Genomic DNA, 22,605 nt, shown 5'->3' on the forward strand with positions numbered 1-22,605 from the left:
CTGTGCATCACGCATATAAAGAAATGCATCCTTTATTTGTTCTAACGACAGTAAAATATTGTCCCTGTCCAGGGTATCAATATTTTCAATCAGGGACTCTGACCAAACTACCCCAGCACTGCACATCCAGGCAGTCGCTATAGCTGGTCGTAGTATAACACCTGCATGTGTGTATATACTTTTTTGGATATTTTCCATCCTCCTATCTGATGGATCTTTAAGTGCGGCCGTCTCAGGAGAAGGTAACGCCACTTGTTTTGATAAGCGTGTTAGCGCCTTGTCCACCCTAGGAGGTGTTTCCCAGCGCTCCCTAACCTCTGGCGGGAAAGGGTATAATGCCAATAATTTCTTTGAAATTATCAGCTTTTTATCAGGGGCAACCCACGCTTCATCACACACGTCATTTAATTCTTCTGATTCAGGAAAAACTATAGGTAGTTTTTTCATACCCCACATAATACCCTGTTTAGTGGTACCTGTAGTATCAGCTAAATGTAACGCCTCCTTCATTGCCAAAATCATATAACGTGTGGCCCTACTGGAAAATACGGTTGATTCGTCACCGTCACCACTGGAATCAGTGCCTGTGTCTGGGTCTGTGTCGACCGACTGAGGCAAAGGGCGTTTTACAGCCCCTGACGGTGTTTGAGGCGCCTGGACAGGCACTAATTGATTGTCCGGCCGCCTCATGTCGTCAAACGACTGCTTTAGCGTGTTGACACTATCCCGTAATTCCATAAATAAAGGCATCCATTCTGGTGTCGACCCCCTAGGAGGTGACATCCCCATATTTGGCAATTGCTCCGCCTCCACACCAATATCGTCCTCATACATGTCGACACACACGTACCGACACACAGCAGACACACAGGGAATGCTCTAAACGAAGACAGGACCCACTAGCCCTTTGGGGAGACAGAGGGAGAGTCTGCCAGCACACACCAAAAAGCGCTATATATGACAGGGATAGCCTTATAATAAGTGCTCCCTTATAGCTGCTTTATATATATCAAGATATTGCCATTAAATTTGCCCCCCCTCTCTGTTTTACCCTGTTTCTGTAGTGCAGTGCAGGGGAGAGACCTGGGAGCCGTCCTGACCAGCGGAGCTGTGAGAGGAAATGGCGCCGTGTGCTGAGGAGAGAGGCCCCGCCCCTTTTTCGGCGGGCTCGTCTCCCGCTATTTTGTGAATACAGGCAGGGGTTAAATATCTCCATATAGCCTCTGGGGGCTATATGTGAGGTATTTTTAGCCTTTATATAGGTTTACATTTGCCTCCCAGGGCGCCCCCCCCCAGCGCCCTGCACCCTCAGTGACTGCGTGTGAAGTGTGCTGAGAGGAAAATGGCGCACAGCTGCAGTGCTGTGCGCTACCTTTAGAAGACTGCAGGAGTCTTCAGCCGCCGATTCTGGACCTCTTCTTACTTCAGCATCTGCAAGGGGGCCGGCGGCGCGGCTCCGGTGACCATCCAGGCTGTACCTGTGATCGTCCCTCTGGAGCTGATGTCCAGTAGCCAAGAAGCCAATCCATCCTGCACGCAGGTGAGTTCACTTCTTCTCCCCTCTGTCCCTCGTTGCAGTGATCCTGTTGCCAGCAGGAATCACTGTAAAATAAAAAACCTAAGCTAAACTTTCTCTAAGCAGCTCTTTATGAGAGCCACCTAGAATTGCACCCTTCTCGGCCGGGCACAAAAATCTAACTGGAGTCTGGAGGAGGGTCATAGGGGGAGGAGCCAGTGCACACCACCTGATCTGGAAAAGCTTTACTTTTTGTGCCCTGTCTCCTGCGGAGCTGCTATTCCCCATGGTCCTTTCAGGAACCCCAGCATCCACTAGGACGATAGAGAAATTAACAAAAATGGTTGTTTAAACAAATTGGTTTAATATTTAGTTAACCAACTTGTCTGACAATTTTTCTCCATTTTCCAGTGTTTAGGAAAAATAGTTGATGCACAGAGGGAGCTGCACTCATCTGAGGCAGCTCCATCACAGGTGTGTACTCGCAGCATGACTAGGTGATCCATCCACCTAAACACACCATGAGTGCAGAGATGCTCTCCCATTCTAGTGAATGAGGGGCATCTGTCATGGGTGCTCCCGTCTGGATGGAGTTTTTAGTCGCTAGTCATGCCTGGGCAGGTGCGCCCAGACAGACTGAGCCATAACTAGCATTGCTCCAACTGTACTGTTGCCAGATTTTCATTCTAACCAAACAGATTGGACAGATGGTCTGACAGATAATTGTATAATGTATGCCCAGCTTAACTGTCAGTTATGCACTTTATTTTATGATGTCGCACAAATGGGCGGGCATGTAGAGAGCAAGCACCGCCCACTCCAGGGGGCAATCTCTGATAACAGTGTTTCCTATGTATCTGGGACATGTTTGCAGTATTGCTAATTATGTATTTGGCACTGTCAAGGGTTACAGTACTTGCAGTAGAGCTCCCAACTTTCTTGTCATGCATTGTAATATTTCCTATGTCCTGATGTTGTGCTCTGCTCCATCCAGATAAACAGCAATGTAGTGTGGACATCACAGAGCGTGAAGATTGCGGTTTTCCTGGGATAAGTGATAAGGAATGCTATTCCAGAGGCTGTTGCTTTAATTCAAGCGTTCCTGGGGGTAAATGGTGTTTTTACCCCAAAAGCACAGGTAGAGTATAGAGTGCAGTGGTAGAGTGGGAGCATGTAATGCTATGGATTAGATTTGATGGGGCACAAACACAAATTATGCCCATAATGCTAAGAGTTTTGCATGTGTATCCCTTATTCTTGGCCATGGACAGACAGTATATAAGAAAATGTCATTGTATAAGTGGGTAGTTTCTGATATCAGCTGTTCAAAGTGTAACTGTTCCTAAAAAAAGACAGATATAGAGTGATTTTTAACACGGGTGAACCCAAATGATCAGTTGACCAAAGGAGCTAAATTCCCCTGTGATAAGTAAGCACTAGGCCATGTACCCTCCATTAACTATACATCACTGAACAACATCTTCAACACCGGCAATTCTAATCACATACAAGTAATGAAATCAAACATGTTGTGGTGATTATGCGTCGGGGTCAGAGCCGACCCTAACCAATGTGATGCCCTAGGCCAGATTTTGGCTGGTGCCCCCTAGCACTGCCACTAGCTCCCTTCTCCCAGCAAATATCACAGCAGCAGTCACAAACATCCATCACCCCTCACCCAAAGCCGAATGTGCACAGGCCGAAACCTGGTGTTATTACTGGGAGCAGGCATAGCCACACAACGGTACCCCCAATTCAGGTTACGCCACACACTAGTATGTTCACATATAATACTATAGTGTCCCTTTTTAACATTACACCTCACAGCATTACCCACTGTAAGGTTCCTTGTTGACATTATACCCTACTGTAATGCTTCTTGACATTAAACCACACAATAGCAATCCTTATTCACATTACACCACACAGTAGTGACCATTATACACTACACGTTATGCCACACAGTATTGGCATCCTTATACACATTATGCCCCATATTAATTCCCTGTGCACCACATTAGTAATGCCATTATGCACATAATACCACTTAGTAATGCCCCTCACACATGTCGCACATTATTGCTTGTGCTCTTTGTGGGTTGGTGGTGGGAGGCTGGACTGCGCCATGGCTGCGGGGAGATGGTGTCGCTGTCTCTGCAAAGGCCCATGGAAGGAGGAGCTGCTGCTGGTCATGCACGGCAATCCTCCTCCCCGTGGCCATTTTTTTTTTTTATGCTCCTTGCTGCTGTCGCTTAACTGCTCTGTCCTGGCTTGTAAGCTCCTGCTGCTGCCGGCTCCCAGCTGAGCTCTGATCACAGTAGCTAGCCTGAAGCAGGACCTGATGGGATTAGTGAGTGGTGGATCCAGGTGTAAAAAATATATATTCTCCCCACCCGCTAGAGAAATACGAGGCACTTTGCACCCTGTTATCAGTGCGCAATCCACAGCAGCACTTTCCCCAGATGCTTTCTCCCTTGTGTCCCAAATGCCTCCAATGTCTCCCTGATATCCCTTCTCAACAGCAACATGTTCCCCACATCACATAACTGCACTACATCTCCCCTATATGCTGCACTACCTCACTAACCCTTCACACAGCATTAAATCCCTACACTACATACCCACTTTACACTGCATTCATCAGTACACGATATCCCACTAGTATGAGGCACTAAATCAGTACAAAATGCTGTATCCTTGGATATTTCTTTGAGTTAGGAATTTATCTAATCCATTTTTAAACGTATTGACTGAGTCCACTATTACTACCTTCTCTGGCAGATAATTCTAAATCATTTCAGCTCTTACTATGAACACTTTCCTGGTCATGTGTCCCTTGGACACATGACCAGATTTTCATTTCTACCAGACAGATGGTCTGCCAGATAATTGTGTAGTGTATGCCCAGTTTACCTGTTGGTTATGCTCTTTCTATGAGGTCAAACAAATGAGTGGGCATATAGAGAGCAAGCACAGCACTCGTGCATAGTAGCCAACTGATAATTTCCAGGGAACAATATCGGGTAACAGTGTGTTCTATGTATGTGGGACATGTTTGTAATGTTGCAAATTATATATTTGACTCTTTAAAGGCTTGGAGTACTTGCAGTAGAACTCCCAGATTTCTTGTCATGCATTGTAATATTTCCTATTGTCCTGATGTGTGCTCTGCTCCATCCAGATAAACGGCAATGCAGTGTGGACATCAGAGCGTAAAGATTGTGGATTTCCCGGGATAAGCGCTAAAGAATGTTATTCCATAGGCTGCTGCTTTAATGCAAGTGTTCCTGGGGCTAAATGGTGTTTTTACCCCAAAAGCACAAGTAGAGTATAGAGTGCAGTGGTAGAGTGGGAGCATGTAGTGCTATTGGTTACATAGCATGTAGTGCTATTTTTTGTGAGGTGCCCAGAACTGTACACAATATTCCAGGTGTGGCCGCACCAATGATTTATACAGTGGCTGGATTACTCATCCCTTGTCTCCATTCCCCATTTTATGCATGCTAACACCTTAGCTGCTTTTGTTCCTGCATTTTGACATTGTGTACGGCTATTAAATCTTTTATCGATGAAGACTCCCAAATCCTTTTCAACTACCATTATCCCTTCATTTTCCTCAGTTTATAGGCTGCCAGATTGTTCTTAGTCCTGAAGTGCATAATGTTACATTTTTGTATATACTGAACATCATTCTCCATTTGTCTGCCAGACCTCCAGTCCAGATAAATCATTCTGTAGAGACTCTACATCCTTGTCTGAATTACTCTACACCGTTCTGTATCTGCGAAAATTGACACTGCTTTCTAGGCCCACTCCTAGGTCATTAATGAATGTTAACCAGCAGTGGTCAGAGTACTGAACTCTGCAGTATTCCACTAAGCACTGAGGCTAATTCAGAGAACATCCCATTAATCCCAACTGGTCCCATTTGTTCAGCCAATTACTCGTCCAAGTACAAATAGTGCTTCCTACCCTAAGCTCTCCTAATTTGAAAATTAGTCTCTTATGAGGGACTTTGTCAAAGGCCTTGGCAAAGTCCAAAAAGGCCACATTCACTGCTTTACTCTGATCAAAATTATCGCTCACTTTCTTGTAGAAGCTTAAGATAGTTTGACATGACCTGTCCTTCACAAAACCATTGTGATTCCTATAAATAACCTTGACGGTATCCAAGTACTCTGGTATGCTATCCCTTATACCTTCCAGTATTTTCCCCACTATAGATGTCAAACTTACCAGTCTATAGTTACCGGGATGAGTGTTAATTTCCTTTTTAAATATTTGGACTAAATATAGGGGCCTCAATAGCTCAGAGTTAAGTTCCATAAGAACCCTGGGGTGAAGTCTGTCCGGTCCAGGAGATTCATTTATCTTTAACTTAGTCTCTCCTGGACTACTTCATCATTTAACCAAGTATTTAGCAATCTGTCATTATAGCATATGTTGAGCACTACTCATGTCAACCAGTCCCCTCTTGTGACTACTGATGAAAAGGATTTATTCAATAAATCTTTTTCCCTATGAAGACATTAGACTCTCTCTGTAATGGTCTAATATTCTCCTTTTATAAATTCTACTGTTTATAAACATAAATTACTTTTTGGGGGGTTGTCTTGCTCTCCCTCTTCTCAACCCCCCCCCCCCCCACACACACACACACACACACACACACACACACACACACACACACACACACACACACACACCACCATTTTAGCTGCTGATTTAATTTTTTGCATTTTGTTACATTCCTTGTAGAACTGGAATGATTCCGCCTTCCCATCAGACTTAAATGCTATGAAAGCACCCTTTTTTTATTTTATTTGTTCCTTGACCTTGTAAAGCCACACTTATTTGAATTTACTACTTAGGTTTGACCTTGTGAATGAACAAATTAGTGTACTTATTGAGCAGTTGTAAAAACAGCCCACACTTCAGCCAAATTCTTACCATGAAATACAACTTCCCAATAGATGTCCATCATTGTTTCAGCAAGTTAAAATTAGCTTTTCTAAAATTAAACGGCTAAGTTTTAGACCCTTATAGTGTGTTTGGAAGCTGATATTGAATGTGGTCACATTATGATCGATATTTCCAAAGGTCTCCCCTACTTTAGTATTTTATGTCTCCTAGCATACTTGCAGTAGAGCTTCCAACTTTCTGGTCGTGCATTGAAATGTTTCCTATTGTCCTGATATGTATTCTGCTCCATCCAGATAAACGGCAATGTAGTGTGGACATCACAGAGCGTGAAGATTGTGGCTTTCCCGGGATAAGTGATAAGGAATGTTATTCCAGAGGCTGCTGCTTTAATTCAAGTGTTCCCGGGGACAAATGGTGTTTTTTCCCCAAAAGCACAGGTAGAGTATAGAGTGCAGTGGTAGAGTGGGAGCATGTAATGCTATGGATCTCAGGTTTGATTGTGCACAAACACAAATTAGACCATAGCTCTGAGATTTGCTTGTGTAGCCCTCATTCTTGGCCATGGTCACAGTATATAAGAAAATGCCATTGTCTAAGTGGAAATGTCCTGTTATCAGCTGTTCAGTTTATTCAACTGTTAACGGCTTCTAAAAAACTATACTTTATGATTTTTAACATAGCTGAACCCAAATGATCAGTGGAGCTAATTTGCCCTGTGATAAGTAAGAACTAGGTCATGTATGCTGCATGAACTATACTTCACTGAAACTTCAACACAGGCAATTCTAATTACATGTAAGCAATAAAATCACACATGCTTACATTCCCAGATAATTATGCATCAGGGAAAGTACAGATTGGGAGCAGATTTTGATCACTATTTTTAGTAGAGATGTGCAGGTTTAGATTTCCCCCGAAATGTAACTGGCTCTAAAAATGGCTTCTTACTGGCTCTCTGATGTCACGTGTTTAGAATGGCCAATAAGAAAAAAACGGGATAAATCTGAACTAGTCTTAATTTTGGTGTTAAACTGAGTTAATACAGACCTGCGCATCTCTATTTAGAGAATGCTTCATAGATATTAACTAAGAACCAGAGACCGTAATACAGTATGATAGACTTTGTGTCTCATACTACTTAGAGGTGTGAGCATCATGTAGTATTAACATACAATAAATACGTGATGGGAGCCTAGTCATGAGGTGCACTAGTAATGAAGCCTTCCAGGTGCATAGATCCATCAGTAAAGCTAGTTATACACTATACAATTATCTGGCAGACCATCTGTCCAATCTGGCTGGTTGGAATGATTTGGTAATGTATAAGAGCAAATCACAATCAACCATTTACTCCACACTGGAAATGGACAAAAATAGTTGTTCAAACAAATTGGTTGAATTTTTGGTTTAACCAACTTGTCTGACCATTTTTCACGGTATTTCAGGGTTTAGGAAAAATAGTTGATACTTGACCAGATTTTCATTCCTACCAGACAGATGGTCTACCAGATAATTGTATAGTAAACACTCAGCTTAACTGTCAGTTATGCTCTTTTTATGAGGTCAAACAAATGGGTGGGCATATAGAGAGTAAGCACAGCACTCGTGCACAGTAGCCAACTGATGTTAATTTCCAGGGAACAATATTGGGTAACAGTGTGTTCTTTGTATCTGGGACATGTTTGCAATGTTGGCGATTATATATTTGATACTGCCAAGGGTTAGAGTACTTAGTAGAACTCCCAAATTTCTTGTCATGCATTGTAATATTTCCTATTGTCCTGATGTGTGTTCTGCTCCATCTAGATAAAAAGCAATGTAGTGTGGACATCACAGAGCGTGAAGATTGCGGATTTCCTGGGATAAGCGATAAGGAATGCTATTCCAGAGGCTGCTGCTTTAATTCAAGTGTTCTTGGGGATAAATGGTGTTTTTACCCCAAAAGCAAAGGTATAGTATAGAGTGCAATGGTAGAGTGGGAGCATGTAGTGCTATGGATTACAGATTTGATGGTGCACAAACATGAATTATGCTCATAGCTCTGAGTTTTGCTTGTGTATCCCTTATTCTTAGCCATGGTCAGACAGTATATAAGAAAATATCACTAAGTGGAAACTTCCTTTTATCAGCTGTTGATCAGTTTAACTGTTCCCAAAAAATTATACTTTATTTGGTTTCATCTGTGTTAAAATCACAATCAGTTGACCAAAGGAGCTAAATTGCCCTGTGAAGTGAGCGCTAGGCTACGTACGCTCTATAAACTATACATCACTGAACAACATCTTTAAAGCAGCCCGTTTTGATTCAAGTGTTTCCAGGGATAAATGGTGTTTTTACCCCAAAAGCACAGGTAGAGTATGGAGTGCAGTGGCAGAGTGGAAACATGTAGTGCTATTGATTACAGATTTGATGGTGCACAATTTTTCCCTATCATTAATCAAGACATCCAACTCGCCCTTTAATGTTCCAATATGCTCCTTTTTTTTTTTTCCCTTTACCATTTAAATACTTGAACTTTTTGGGGGTTAATTTACTCTCCTTTGCAATTTTGTTTTACATTTTCTATTTTAGCTGCTGATTTTTTTATTTAATATATTTTTTTTTTTTTATATATTCCTTGTAGAACTGGAATGATTCTGCCTTCCCGTCAGATTGAAATGCTTTGAAAGCACACTTGTGTGGGGTTTTTTTTTTTTTTTTATCCATTTGTTCCTTGACCACCTTAAGCCACACTAGTTTGAATTTACTACTTATGTTTGACCATTGGAATGAACAAATGAGTGTGTAGTTATTGAGCCCAGTTGTAAAAACAGCCCACATTTCAGCTGTATTCTTGCCAAAAAATACAATTTTCCAATGGATGTTCATCGTTTCTTGTTTCGGCGCGTTGAAATTGGCTTAAAACGACCCTTAAAGTGTGTTTGGAAGCTGATATTGAATGATCATATTATGATCATTATTTCTAAAGGTCTGCGCTACTTTAGTATTTGATATCTCCTAGCATACTTGCAGTAGAGCTTCTGAATTTCTTTGTCGTAGATTGTAGTAATTTTCTATTGTCCTGATGTGTGCTCTGTTCCGTCCAGATAAACAGCAATGTAGTGTGGACATCACAGAGCGTGAAGATTGTGGATTTCCTGGGATAAGTGATAAGGAATGCTATTCCAGAGGCTGCTGCTTTAATTCAAGTGTTCCCGGGGACAAATGGTGTTTTTACCCCAAACGCACAGGTAGAGTATAGAGTGCAGTGGTAGAGTGGGAGCATGTAATGATATTGATTAGATTTGATGGAGCACAAACATGAATTATGCCCATAGCTCAGAGTTTTGCTTGTGTATCCCTTATTCTTAGCCATGGTCAGACCGTATATAAGAAAATGTCATTGTTTAAGTGGAAATTTCCTGTTATCAGCTGATGTTCAAAGTTTGTTCAACTGGTTAACTGTTCCAAAAAAATAAATTAAAAAAAGACGTGATTTTTAACATAGATTAACTGCTACTAAAAAATTACTTTGATTTTAACACAGCTGAACCCAAATGATCAGTTGACTAAAGGAACTAAATTGCCCTGTGATAAGTAAGCACTAGGGCCATGTACGCTCCATGAACTGTACATCACTGCACAACATCTTCAAAATTGGCAATTCTAATTGCATGCAAGTAAATGAAATCACACATACTTTTACATACCCAGATGATTATGCATCAGGTTAAATACAGATTGGGAGCGACTTTTGATCTCTACTAAAAATAGTGAAGTGCTAGTTTGGATTTGCTTGAATTTAACGGGCTCTGAAAATGGCTTCTTATTGTATGTCTTATGTTTTGGATATACTGTATAATAAGAAATTGGGATAAATCTGAACTCACATTAGTTTTAAGAACAGAGTAAATTCAAACCTGTACTATTTTATTTTTTTATTTTTTTTTATAATTATATTAACTGGGAACCTGAGACATAAATACAGAATGTGATGCACATTATTTTCATAATACTATGATGCTTATACAATAAATAAGTGATGGGAGCCTTAAGTCATGAGGTACACCAGTAATAAAGGGTGGTCTTCATGTGGCCGACTGTCGGGATACTGGCGCCGGAATCCCGACTACCAGCACTTTTTCTCCCTCTTGGGGATCCACGACCCCCCTGGAGGGAGAAATAGCCATGCCCGCAGCGTGGTGAGCGCAGCGAGCCCACAAGGGGCTCATTTGCGCTCCCCATGCTGTTGGTATGCCGGTGGTTGGGCTTCTAGTGCTGGTACCCGGGACCCCCGGCCACCGGCATACCCTACTACACCTGTAATAAAGCCTTCCAAGTACATAGATCCATCAGTAAAGATAGGTATACAATTATCTGGCAGACCATCTTTCCAATCTGGCTTGTAAGAATGAGAATTTGGTAATGTATGAGAGGAAATCACAATCAACCTTTTACTACAAAACCATGGAAAATGGACAAATAGTTCAAAAAAGGTTACATATTCTAACCAATTGTCTGAATGTCTTTATATCTATATATCTATATCTCTATCTCCATATTCCAGTGTCTAGGAAAAATAATTGATACATGACCAGATTTTCATTCCAACCAGACAGATTAACAGACAGATGGTCTACCACATAATTGTATAGTGTATGCCCAGCTTAACTGTCAGTTATGCTTTTTTATGATATTACACAAATTTCCAGAGGGCAATCTTGGGTAACAGTGTTTCCTATGTATCTGGGACATGTTTGCAATGTTGCCAATTATGATTTTGGCACTGTCAAGGGTTAGACCTTGCAATAGAGCTCCAAACTTCCTTGTCAGTCATTGTAATATTTTCTATTGTCCTGATGTGTGCTCTGCTCCATCCAGATAAACGGCAATGCAGTGTGGACATCACAGAGCGTGAAGATTGCGGATTTCCTGGGATAAGTGATAAGGAATGCTATTCCAGAGGCTGCTGCTTTAATTCAAGTGTTCCTGGGGATAAATGGTGTTTTTACCCCAAAAGCACAGGTAGAGTATATAGTGCAGTGGTAGAGTGGGAGCATGTAATGCTAATGATTACAGGTTTGATGGTGCACAAACATGAATTGGACCAATAGCTCTGAGATTTGCTTGTGTATCCCTCATTCTTGGCCATGGTCACAGTATATAAGAAAATGCCATTGTCTAAGTGGAAATTTCCTGTTATCAGCTGTTCAAACTGTATTCAACTGTTAACTGCTTCTAAAAAAATTATACTTTGTGATTTTTAACATGGCTGAACCCAAATGATCAGTGGAGCTAAATTGCCCTGTGATGAGTAAGAACTAGGCCATGTTCGCTGCATGAACTATACTTCACTGAACATCCTCAACACAGGCAATTCTAATTACATCTAAGCAATAAAATCACACATACTTTTACATACCTAGAGGATTATGCATCAGGGTAAGTACAGATTGGGAGCAGATTTTGATCACTTTTTAGTAGATGTGCCGGTTCAGATTTCCCCGACATTTAATTGGCTCTAAAAATGGCTTCTTATTAGCTCTCGGATGTCACGTGTTTAGGATGGCCAATAAGAAAAAAAACCCAGCATAAATCTGAACTCTTAATTTTGGTGTTAAAAACTGAGTAAATGCAAACCTGCACATCTCTACTTTGAGTGCTTCATAGATATTAACTAAGAACCAGAGACATTAATACAGTATGTGATAGACATTATTGTACCTCATAATACTACATGACGCTCACACCTCTTAGTAACATACAATAAATACATGATGGGAGCCTACAGTCATGAGGTGAACTAGTAGTAAATCCTTCCATGTACATGGCTCAGTCAGTAAAGCTAGTTGTACACTATACAATTATCTGGCAGACCATCTGTCCAATCTGGCTGGTTGTAATGATCTGGTAATGTATAAGAGCAAATCAAAATCAACCATTTACTCCCAAACACAGGAAAATGGACAAAAATAGTTGCTCAAACAAATTGGTTGAATTCTTGTTTTAACCAACTTGTCTGACCCATTTTTCACGATATTTCAGGGTTTAGGAAAAATAATTGACCAGATTTTCATTCCTACTAGACAGATGGTCTGCCAGATAATTGTATAGTTAATGTCCAGTTTAACTGTCGGTTATGCTCTATTTATATAGAGAGCAAGCACAGCACTTGTGTATTGCCAACTGATGTTAATTTCCAGGGAGCAAGCTCAGAGATCAGTGTGTTCTATGTATCTGGGACATGTTTACAATGTTGGAAATTATATATTTGACTCTGTCAAGGGTTAGAGTACTTTTAGTAGAACTCCCAAATTTCATCACATGCATTGATATTTCCCATTGTCCTGATGTGTGTTCTGCTCCATCTAGATAAAAAGCAATGTAGAGTGGACATCACAGAGCGTGAAGATTGTGGATTTCCCGGGATAAGCGATAAGGAATGCTATTCCAGAGGCTGCTGCTTTAATTCAAGTGTTCCTGGGGATAAATGGTGCTTTTACCCCAAAAGCACAGGTAGAGTATAGAGTGCAGTGGTAGAGTGGGAGCATGTAGTGCTAATGATTACAGGTTTGATGGTGCACAAACATGAATTATGCCCATAGCTCAGAGTTTTGCTTGTGTATCCCTTATTCTTGGCCATGGCCAGACAGTATATAAGAAAATGTTACTGTTTTAAATGGAAATTTCCTATTATCAGCTGTTGATCAGTTTGTTCAACTAGTTAACTGTTCCTAAAAAACTATAATTTGAGATTCTAACACAGATAAACTCAAATGATCAGTTGACCAAAGGAGCTAAATTGCCCTGTGATTAGTAAGCACTAGGCCATGTACGCCCCATGAGCTATACATCACTGAACAACGTCTTCAAAACAAGCAATTCTAGTTACATGCAAGTAATGAAATCATGCATACTTTTTACATACCCAGATGATTATGCATCAGGATAAATGCAGATTGGGAGCGGATTTTGATCTCTACTAAAAATAGTGAAGTGCTAGTTTGGATTTACCCGAATTTAACGGACTCTAAAAATGGCTTCTCATTGGCTATCGGATGTCGCATGTTTTGGATATACTGTGTAATAAAATAATTTGGGATAAATGTGCACTCATTAGTTTTGGCATGAAGAACATAGTAAATTCAAACCCACACATATAATTTTTTAAGAATGCTTCATATCCATTAACTGGAAACCAGAGAACATAAATACAGAATGTGATACAGGTTGAGTATCCCATATCCAAATATTCCGAAATACGGAATTTTGAGTGAGATAATGAAACCTTTGTTTTCTGATGGCTCAATATACACAAACTTTGTTTAATACAGTTACTAAAAATATTGTATTGTAAGACCTTCAGGCTTTGTGTATATGAAACGTAAATTGTGGGAATGTATACACTGCTTAATGCAAAAAGTTATTAAAAATATTGGCTAAAATTACCTTCAGGCTGTGTATAAGGTGTATATGAAACATAAATGCATTCTGTGCTTAGATTTGGGTCCCATCGCCATGATATCTCATTATGGTATGCAATTATTCCAAAATACAGAAAAATCCGATATCCAAAATACTTCCGGTCCCAAGCATTTTGGATAAGGGATACTCAACCTGTAGACTGTCTCATAATACCATATATTATGCTCATACAATAAGTGATTGGAGCCTTTAGTCATGAGGTACCCAGTAATAAAGCCTTCCAAGTACATAGATCATCAGTAAAGCTAGGTATACAATTATCTGGCAGACAATCTTTCCAATCTGGCTGGTTGGAATGAAAATCTGGTAATGTATGAGAGCAAATCACAATCCACCATTTACATCCAAACAATGGACAAACATAGTTGTTCAAAAAAGGTTGAATATTTGTTCTAAACAACCTGCCCATTTTTCTCCATATTCCAGTGTCTAGGAAAAATAGTTGATACATGACCAGATTTTCATTCCAACCAGACAGATTGTCTGCCAGATAATTGTATAGTGTATGCCCAGGTTAACTGTCAGTTATGCTCTTATGATGCACAAATGGGCAGGCATATAGAGAAGGCACTGCCCACTCATGTGTAGTAACCAACTGATGATGATTTCCAGAGGGCAATCTTTGGTAACTCTGTGTTTTCTATGTATCTAGGACATGTTTGAAGTGTTGTAAATGTATTTGACACGGTCAATGGTTAGTACTTGCAGTAGAGCTCCCAACTTTGTTATGCATTGTAATATTTCCTATTGTCCTGATGTGTGCTCTGCTCCATCCAGATAAACGGCAATGTAGTGTAGACATCAAAGAGCGTGAAGATTGTGGATTTCCCGGGATAAGCGATAAGGAATGCTATTCCAGAGGCTGCTGCTTTAATTCAAGTGTTCCCGGGGATAAATGGTGTTTTTACCCCAAAAGCCCAGGTAGAGTATAGAGTGCAGTGGTAGAGTGGGAGCATGTAGTGCTATTGATTACAGATTTGATGGTGCACACATAAATTAGGCCCATAGCTCTAAAGGTTTTGCTTGTGTATCCCTTATTCTTAATCCGGGAGAGAAACTGTCTGAGATGATGCACTGGTCTTAATAGTTATGATAGATATTTTTAATATTAACCAACTAATAAAGGGCAATGTTTAAGCTGTATGTGTACAGAAATATATTGTGTATTAGTTTGGGGGTGCGCCTCTAAGCAGAATGCAATGCGTATTTCAGGGGGTTAGGGGAAACTAGTGGGTTTACAGATAAAGAAGGCATAGTGTGTGGCACTCTTTGATATGATTTGATGAGTAATTTAACTTTTATTTGTATCATTCTATAATGTCTTTAACAGGCATAATATGAAACTTATTTGATACAGTAGCCTGGAAATGTTAAACAATAAAATATTATTTTTGCCCTATAGTATTCTACTAATTAAAGTTTTTATTCCTTTACTGTATACAAAATTAGGGCAGAGCAGTTTTACGGATTGTCAGCAAGGTGAAAATATAAAAAGAAATTAAGTGTCCATTTCTATTATGTACTTTTATATCTGAGATCCTATAGAACAAATTTCTGATCTCATCAAGAAAACGGATGTCAGCAGCTCCCTGCAGAGCATTTCATTCAGCATGCATCTTGTAATGTGTCAATGTTCACCACTTTTTAAAAACTAGAGTATATGTAAATACAAAGGTGCATCAGTGTTTACCACTTGTTTCAAAGTTAGAGTATACTCTAAGAGGTACATTTACTAAGCAGTGATGAGAGCGGAGAAGTGAGCAAGTGGAGATATTTCCCCAACAACCGATCGGCAGCTCTGTATCATTTTATAGTATGCAAATTTTAGATGTTACTTCAGTGTTGACTGGTTGCCATGGGCAACTTCTCCACTGGCTCACTTCACCGCTCTTATCACTGCCTAGTAAATGTACCCCTTAGTTAGAGCAAGGATGATTGGAAACTTAGGTTCGGTTTTCTCTAATGAACCTTTTGTGTAATAACAATTCTAAGGAAAAGTTACTTGATATATCCTTCAGCTATCCAGACACACAATTCTAGTGCAACCTTGTCCATTCAGAAATGAGAGAAATGCAGTAGTTATTGTGTAGGAATAAATTTGTCATTGCATCCTTGGGCTATTTAGACATATCAAATTATGTTATAGTGGGGCAGATTTATTAAGCATGGTGGAGTGAGAGGTGATGAGGAAGCTGATTGGCTAGTACTAACTTTGATGTTAGACTGGGATTGAAAAAAATGAGTTGGGAGCTGACTGGCTGGTCCTTTATCACCTTCCACCTTATCACTTCACCAGGCTTAATAAATCTGCCCCAGTGTTCCCAAAGAGAAAAGTATCCAGATTTATTTTCAGCTATTAGAGCATACGAGTCCAATGCAACTTTGTTGCTGGTATCAATGGTGAGCTGAATATGATGGCTGTCGCAGAGGAAAAATTCAGGTTTGCTACTGGTTCATTATGCTATAGCACATGTATCGCACACAAAAAAACTTATTATAAGCAGTCGGCTGGAAACGGTAACAACTCCGCAATCAGACACCTGGCTCAATTCTATTCCCATTCTTAAACGGAGTGTGGGAAACTGGAGCATATATTCTTTGCACGGCAAGCATGATTTCCCAAGAGAGATTGCTCTAAATTGCTACAAGGTTATCCTGCTCTCTAAAATTGTATCATATAAGATACATCATTGTTATAGCGGTAACCCACATGTAAGTGTAACATTGATATAAGTGTATTATCAGAATCCGTAGTGGCACCACATATGTACAAGTATATCACAATCAAAAAATAGAGAATCGATAGTAACATATAAAGAATGATAAAGGAAATTTCTCTCCAATAGATAGAATCAGTGCCCCGGTGTAAATGGTGATCCCCCTTCTACTGTTGCTCCATGTGCCGGGGCAGTGAATAGAAGCAATGAGTGTGGGAAGAAATGCCAGCGCCAGGACAGAATGATAGATGGTAGCTGCTGATGTGATCAAGCTGTTGTGAAATGTAAGTCATCGGGAGCCTGGACGCACACCACTTCTGGATGTGCGGGATTGATACCCGACGTCTAGGTCTTGAGCGGCTGCCTGCACAGCGTGGATCTTTCAGCTGCATCTCTGCCTTACAAAAACAGCAACATTTACCAGGTGTTCAGAGTGGCTCTCTCATCCCTGTCGTATGCCTACACCCCTCTCCCTGCAATGTGTTCTCACAGCAGGGGTGGGGGTATATGAAACAGACAGTAGAAGCTGCTTGTACTGCAGCTATCATTTTGTACCAGTGCTGGCATTTCTTCCCACTCTCATTGCTTCCATTCACTGCCCCTGGCACATGGAGCAACAGCAGAAGGGGAGATCGCCATTTACACCGGGGCACTGATTTGATCTTAGAGAAATTTCCTTTATCATTCCTTATGTTACTACAATCAATTCTCTAGTTTTTGATTGTGTTATACTTGTACATATGTTGTGCCACTATGGATTCTCTGATTATGATCCTTTATATCAATCTTACACTTATATGTGGGTTACTGCTATAACAATGGTGTATCTTCTATGAAACAATTTTTAGAGAGCAGAATAACCTTGTAGCAATTTCGAGCAATCTCTTGGGAAATCATACTTGCAGTGCAAAATATATATGCTCCATTTATTTCCCACACTCCGTTTAAGAATGGGAATAGAATTATTGAGCCAGGGGTCTGATTGCGGAGTTGTGATTACTGTTTTCAGCCGACTGCTTATAATCAGAAACAAAGTTTTTGTGTGATACATGTGCTATAGTGTAACGAAATGGTAACAAACCTGAATTTTTTTTTTTCCTGACAGACGACCTATTCAGCTCACCATGGATACCAGCAACAAAGTTGCATTGGACTCGTGTACTCTAATGAATTTTTTTTCCTGACAGACATATTCAGCTCACCATAGATACCACAACAAAGTTGCATTGGACTCGTGTTCTCTAATGGCTGAAAATCAATCTGGACACTTTTCTCTTTGGGAACACTATAACATAATTCAATATATCTAAATAGTCCAAGGATGCAATGAAAAATGATTCCTACATAATAGCTACTGCATTTCTCTAATTTCTGACTTGACTACAAGGTTGCACTAGAATTGTGTCTGGATAGCTGAAGGATATATCAAGTAATTTTTCCTTAGAATTGTTATTACACGAAGTGTTCATTAGAGGAAATCGAACCTAACTTTTCCATTCATCCTTGTTCTCTGACTTGGAGGATACGATCACTTTTTGGTAAACATTGATGCAACTTTGTATTTACGTATGCTCTGACCCAATGTAGACCTCAATTTTGGAAAACGTGGTTAGCATTGATACATTACAAAATGCATGCTGAATGAAATGCTCTGCGGGGAGCTGCTATTAGTTTTCTTAATGAGATCAGAATTTAGTTCTATAGGATCTCAAAGATTCGAAATTAGATAATAGAAACTGATACTACACTGTTAATGTATTTTATATTTTCACCTTGCTGACCCAATCGGTAAAACTGCTCTGCCCTTATTTTGTATACAATAGAATTCCTTTATTCTTAGCTGTGGTCAGACAGTAAGAAAATGTCATTGTTTTAAGTGGAAACTTCCGGTTATCAGCCATTCAAAGTTTGTAACGTACATAGTAACATAGTTTCTGAGGTTGAAAAAAGACAATTTGTCCATCGAGGTAAACCTATTTGTGGTCTCCTACATGGTTATTTTTAGGACTAATTTTATCTATTGTGGATGACTACCGTGTGTGGGGTTTTTTTTTTCTTTTCCTTTTTTTTTTTTTTTTACTATAGTGCGTGATCTACCCACCATAACCCTGTATATCCTTATCCATTAGGAATTTATCTAGCCCATTTTTAAAAGTATTCCACCTTTACTACTCTCTCAGGCAGGAAAATCCAAACACATGGTCCTTACTGTGAAGAAACCTTTTCGCCTCTGCGCAAAATCTCCTCTCCTCTAACCTGAGCGGGTGTCCATGTGTCCTTTATGTCGATCTTATCAAAAACAGATCCTCCATAAGCTCCATGTATTGTCCCTTATATATTTGTAAATGTTAATCATGTCCCCTCTTAATCTACTCATTTATTTTCAATGTAAACATGCCATGCCTAGCAAGCCTTTCCTCGTATTCCAGCATCTCCATGCCCTTGATCAGTTTGTCCGCCTGCCTCTGAACCTTTTCTAGTTCCAGGATATTGTGCACGGTATTCAAGATGTGGCCTTACTAGTGATTTATATAATGGCCCCTCCTCACGACCCCCAAGTAATAAAGGTATTGTGCGTACTGCAAAAAGAGGTGTGGGGGCTTGGTCATACAATAGTAGTAATGGCCACAGTAGTAGCACCCCGTAATACACAATGCCCACCATAGTAGCGCTTCTTAAACAATGCCCACAGTAGTGCTCATTATGCATGGTCTACTGTACTGGTAGTGCCCCTTATATAGACCCCATAGTAGTGGTGCCCTTAGGCAATGCCCTCATTAGTAGGGCCCCCAGTAGTAATTACCTTAATGGTTATGTCCGTGTGTAGTATTGCCCCCCAGTAGTAATGTTGCCTGTAGTAATGCCCCCTGTAGTTTAGCCCTTGTAGGTATGCCCCTGCAGTTATGACCCCAGTAGCTTACTCCCTCCCTTCAGTTTAGCTTCCCAGTGGTAATGCACCCAGTAGTTTAGCCCTCATGTAGCTTAGCCTTCAGTGGTAATGCCCCCAGTTTGCCTGCTTGTAGTTTTAACCACCAGTAGTAATAACCCCTTGTAGTTTATCCCCTGTAGTTATGCCTACAGTAGTTTAGCCACACAGTAATGTCCCTTGTAGATGGCCCCCAGTAGATGTGCCGCTGCACTAAGGAAGAAAACAAAAAACATATCATACTCACCAAGCCCCGCTCCTGCTTCCAGACTGCTGCAGTCCTTCTTCTCTCTTGGTGTCCACTCCTCAGCATTATGAGAGAGACGTCATGACTGACGTCTCTCCCATAGCGCACGCTGCACAGTGACTGCGCCGGAGCTTGGTACACCCGGAAGCAGGAGCTCTGTAGAGAGGGAGATGGGCACCCGTCATCTCCCTGTGCAGCGCTGGGGACACATTGGGTTATATGATGTGGAACTGCGTTCCGTCTCCAAGTGGAACTGACGGAACGCAGTTCCGGCTCACATTAACCCCTGTATAACACTCTGATCACTTGCATCAGTTCCCCGCTTAATGCATGCTAATACCTTGTTTGCCTTCTTAGCTGCAATCCTACTTTGGGTACTGCTGGTAAGTTTATCTATGTGAACGCCTAAGTCTTTTTCCAGTACAGAATGCCCTTATTTTACCCCATTTAGTGTGTAGGTGGTATTTTTGTTCTTGCTACCAAAGTGCATTACCTTACACTTGTCTCTATTGAACCTTATTCTCCATTTTGCTGCCCAGGCTTCCAGTTTAAAGAAGTCATTCTGAAGAGACTCTGCATCTCCTTCTGAATTTATAACCTTACAGTTTGGTATCGTCTGCAATAATGGACACCATGCTCTCTAGATCTACTGCTAGATCATTTATGAAAATGTTTAACAATAGTGGTCCAAGTACAGACCCTTCTGGCACTCCACTTTGTACTTCAGTCCAATTTGAAAAAGTTCAGTTTACCACAACTCGGTGGTCCCTATTTAACAAATTTCTAAACCAAGTGCATATTATTCTCCCTAGCCTCAGTTCTTCTAACTTCTAGATAAGTCACATGTGCGGTGCTGTGTCAAAATTTTAGCAAAGGCTAAAGATTACATCCACCTCCTTACCCTAGTATAGGTTTGCACTAACGAGTTCATAAAAGACTAATATGTTTGACATGATCTAGCCCTCACAAATCCATGTTGGTTCCTAATAACCTTATTGGCTTCAAGGAAATAATGTATACTATCCCTTAAAATACCTTCCAGTAATTTCCCCACTATAGATGTAAGACTAACTGGTCTATAGTTACCTGGTTCAGCTTTACTTCCCTTCTTGAATATCTGCACTACTACTACTATATGCCGGTCTTTGGGAACCATGTCTAATGTAAACAAGTCATTGAAGATCAAAAATAGTGGTCTTGCTAGTTTGGAGTGTAGTTCCATGAGAACCCTAGGGTGAATTCAGTTGGGACCAGGTGACTTTTTATTTATTTTTATTTTTTATTTATTTTTAATCTGTCATAGACTACTTCCTCTCTTAAATAAGCACTTAGCAGTGGGACAGTATCATTGCTGGGGTTGTGTGTCAATCCCGCCATCTAGTCCCCTCATGTGAATACAGATGAGAAACTCATTTAATTTTCCCGCTATGTCATTATCTTTGACTAAGACACCCAACTTGTCTCTTTAAAGGGCCTATACACTCCTTCATTAGTCTTTTGCTGTTGATGCATTTAAACTTTTTTGGGGGGGGGGCTGATTTACTTTCCTTTTTGCTACTAGCTTTTCAGTTTCTATTTTAGCCGCTCATTTTTTTTTTTAATTTTTTTTTTTTTTTTGCAGATTGTTACAATCCTTTATAGTATTGGGATGACTCCACTTTCCCGTCTGACTTACATTTTTTGGAATGCTCGCATCTTTTTGCCCACTAGTTCCTTAATCTTTTTGTTAAGCCACATTGATTTTTAATTAGTCCTTTGTTTGCTGCCCATGGGAATAAATTTACGAGTATAATTATCAAGCAGCATTTTTAATACCTCCATTTTCCTGTAGGTTTTTTTTTTTCTATGAAACTTTCCATTCAATGTCCCTTAGAGCATCCCTCAACATGCCAAAGTTGGCTTTGCTAAAGTTGAGTCCTAGTTGAGCCTATACAGGACTACTTATAAAAACTGATATTGAATGTGACCATATTATGGTTGCTGTTTCCCATGTGCTCCCTACTATATTTGATATCCATTCCCCATTGTTAATGCCAGGTCTAAAAATTGCATTGTACCTAGTTGGTTCCTCGATTAGTTGAAGTAAGTAGTTATCACTTAGTGTTTTTAAAAACCTATTGCCACTAGCAGTATCACCTGAATCATCTGTCCAATTCTCCAGATAGTTAATCTCCCATCACTATTAGGTCTCCTAATCCAGATGCTTGTTTAATTTGTTTCAGTAACCAATCTTCATCAGACACATTAATACCAGGTGGCTTGTAGCCTAATACTACTTATTTTATTTTTGTTTTCCTTTCCCTCACATGCAGTTTCTATCCATAACATCTCAACAGTATTTAGTCCCCTCGTAAATATCTTGTATGTAAGGTTTTAAAAACTTCTTTACGTAAAGACATACCCCTCCACCCAATTTGTTTAATCTCTCATGAACAGCATACAACCTTCCAGATTGACTGTCCAATCATGAGATTCGTCCAACCAATTTTCAGTCACTCCTATAATATCATTATATTTGCTTGCTGCAAGGACTTCTAGTTTCCCCTTTTTTTCTGTAAGGTGTCTAGTGTTTACGTTTTATTTTTTATTAACAGTTTCTTGTATAGCGCAGCAAATTCCGTTGCGCTTTACAAATGGAAATAAAAATGATATAACGAAGTCATAGAGGTATTAAGGTCCTGCTCGCAAGCTTACAATCTATAGGGAAATGGGCATGGATACACAAGGATAGGTGCTATCTATTGCATAGTTGTCCACCAGATTGCAAAGGTTCTTGGTGGGCTGTATATGGTTATACAGCAATGATGAACCT

At 40.2% G+C, this 22,605-nt stretch overlaps 1 protein-coding gene across 10 annotated transcripts in view; it reads left to right on the plus strand.

Moving 5' to 3' along the window:
• LOC135050278 (integumentary mucin C.1-like) overlaps positions 1–22,605 on the plus strand; it is a 545,228-nt gene that overhangs the window by 490,796 nt on the left and 31,827 nt on the right. For 7 of the 10 annotated variants that reach the window (XM_063956666.1, XM_063956670.1, XM_063956668.1 and 4 more), the window contains 6 exons: positions 6,733–6,876; positions 8,246–8,389; positions 9,526–9,669; positions 11,300–11,443; positions 12,791–12,934; positions 14,681–14,824. In XM_063956666.1, coding sequence (XP_063812736.1) covers positions 6,733–6,876; positions 8,246–8,389; positions 9,526–9,669; positions 11,300–11,443; positions 12,791–12,934; positions 14,681–14,824 — 864 coding nt within the window. Of the gene's footprint in view, positions 1–2,510; positions 2,655–6,732; positions 6,877–8,245; positions 8,390–9,525; positions 9,670–11,299; positions 11,444–12,790; positions 12,935–14,680; positions 14,825–22,605 lie in introns of all 10 variants that reach the window. The other 3 variants (XM_063956667.1, XM_063956671.1, XM_063956669.1) reach the window with 3 other exon arrangements.

This window comes from Pseudophryne corroboree, chromosome 2, assembly GCF_028390025.1.
Source record: "Pseudophryne corroboree isolate aPseCor3 chromosome 2, aPseCor3.hap2, whole genome shotgun sequence".
Classification (NCBI taxonomy): domain Eukaryota; kingdom Metazoa; phylum Chordata; class Amphibia; order Anura; family Myobatrachidae; genus Pseudophryne; species Pseudophryne corroboree.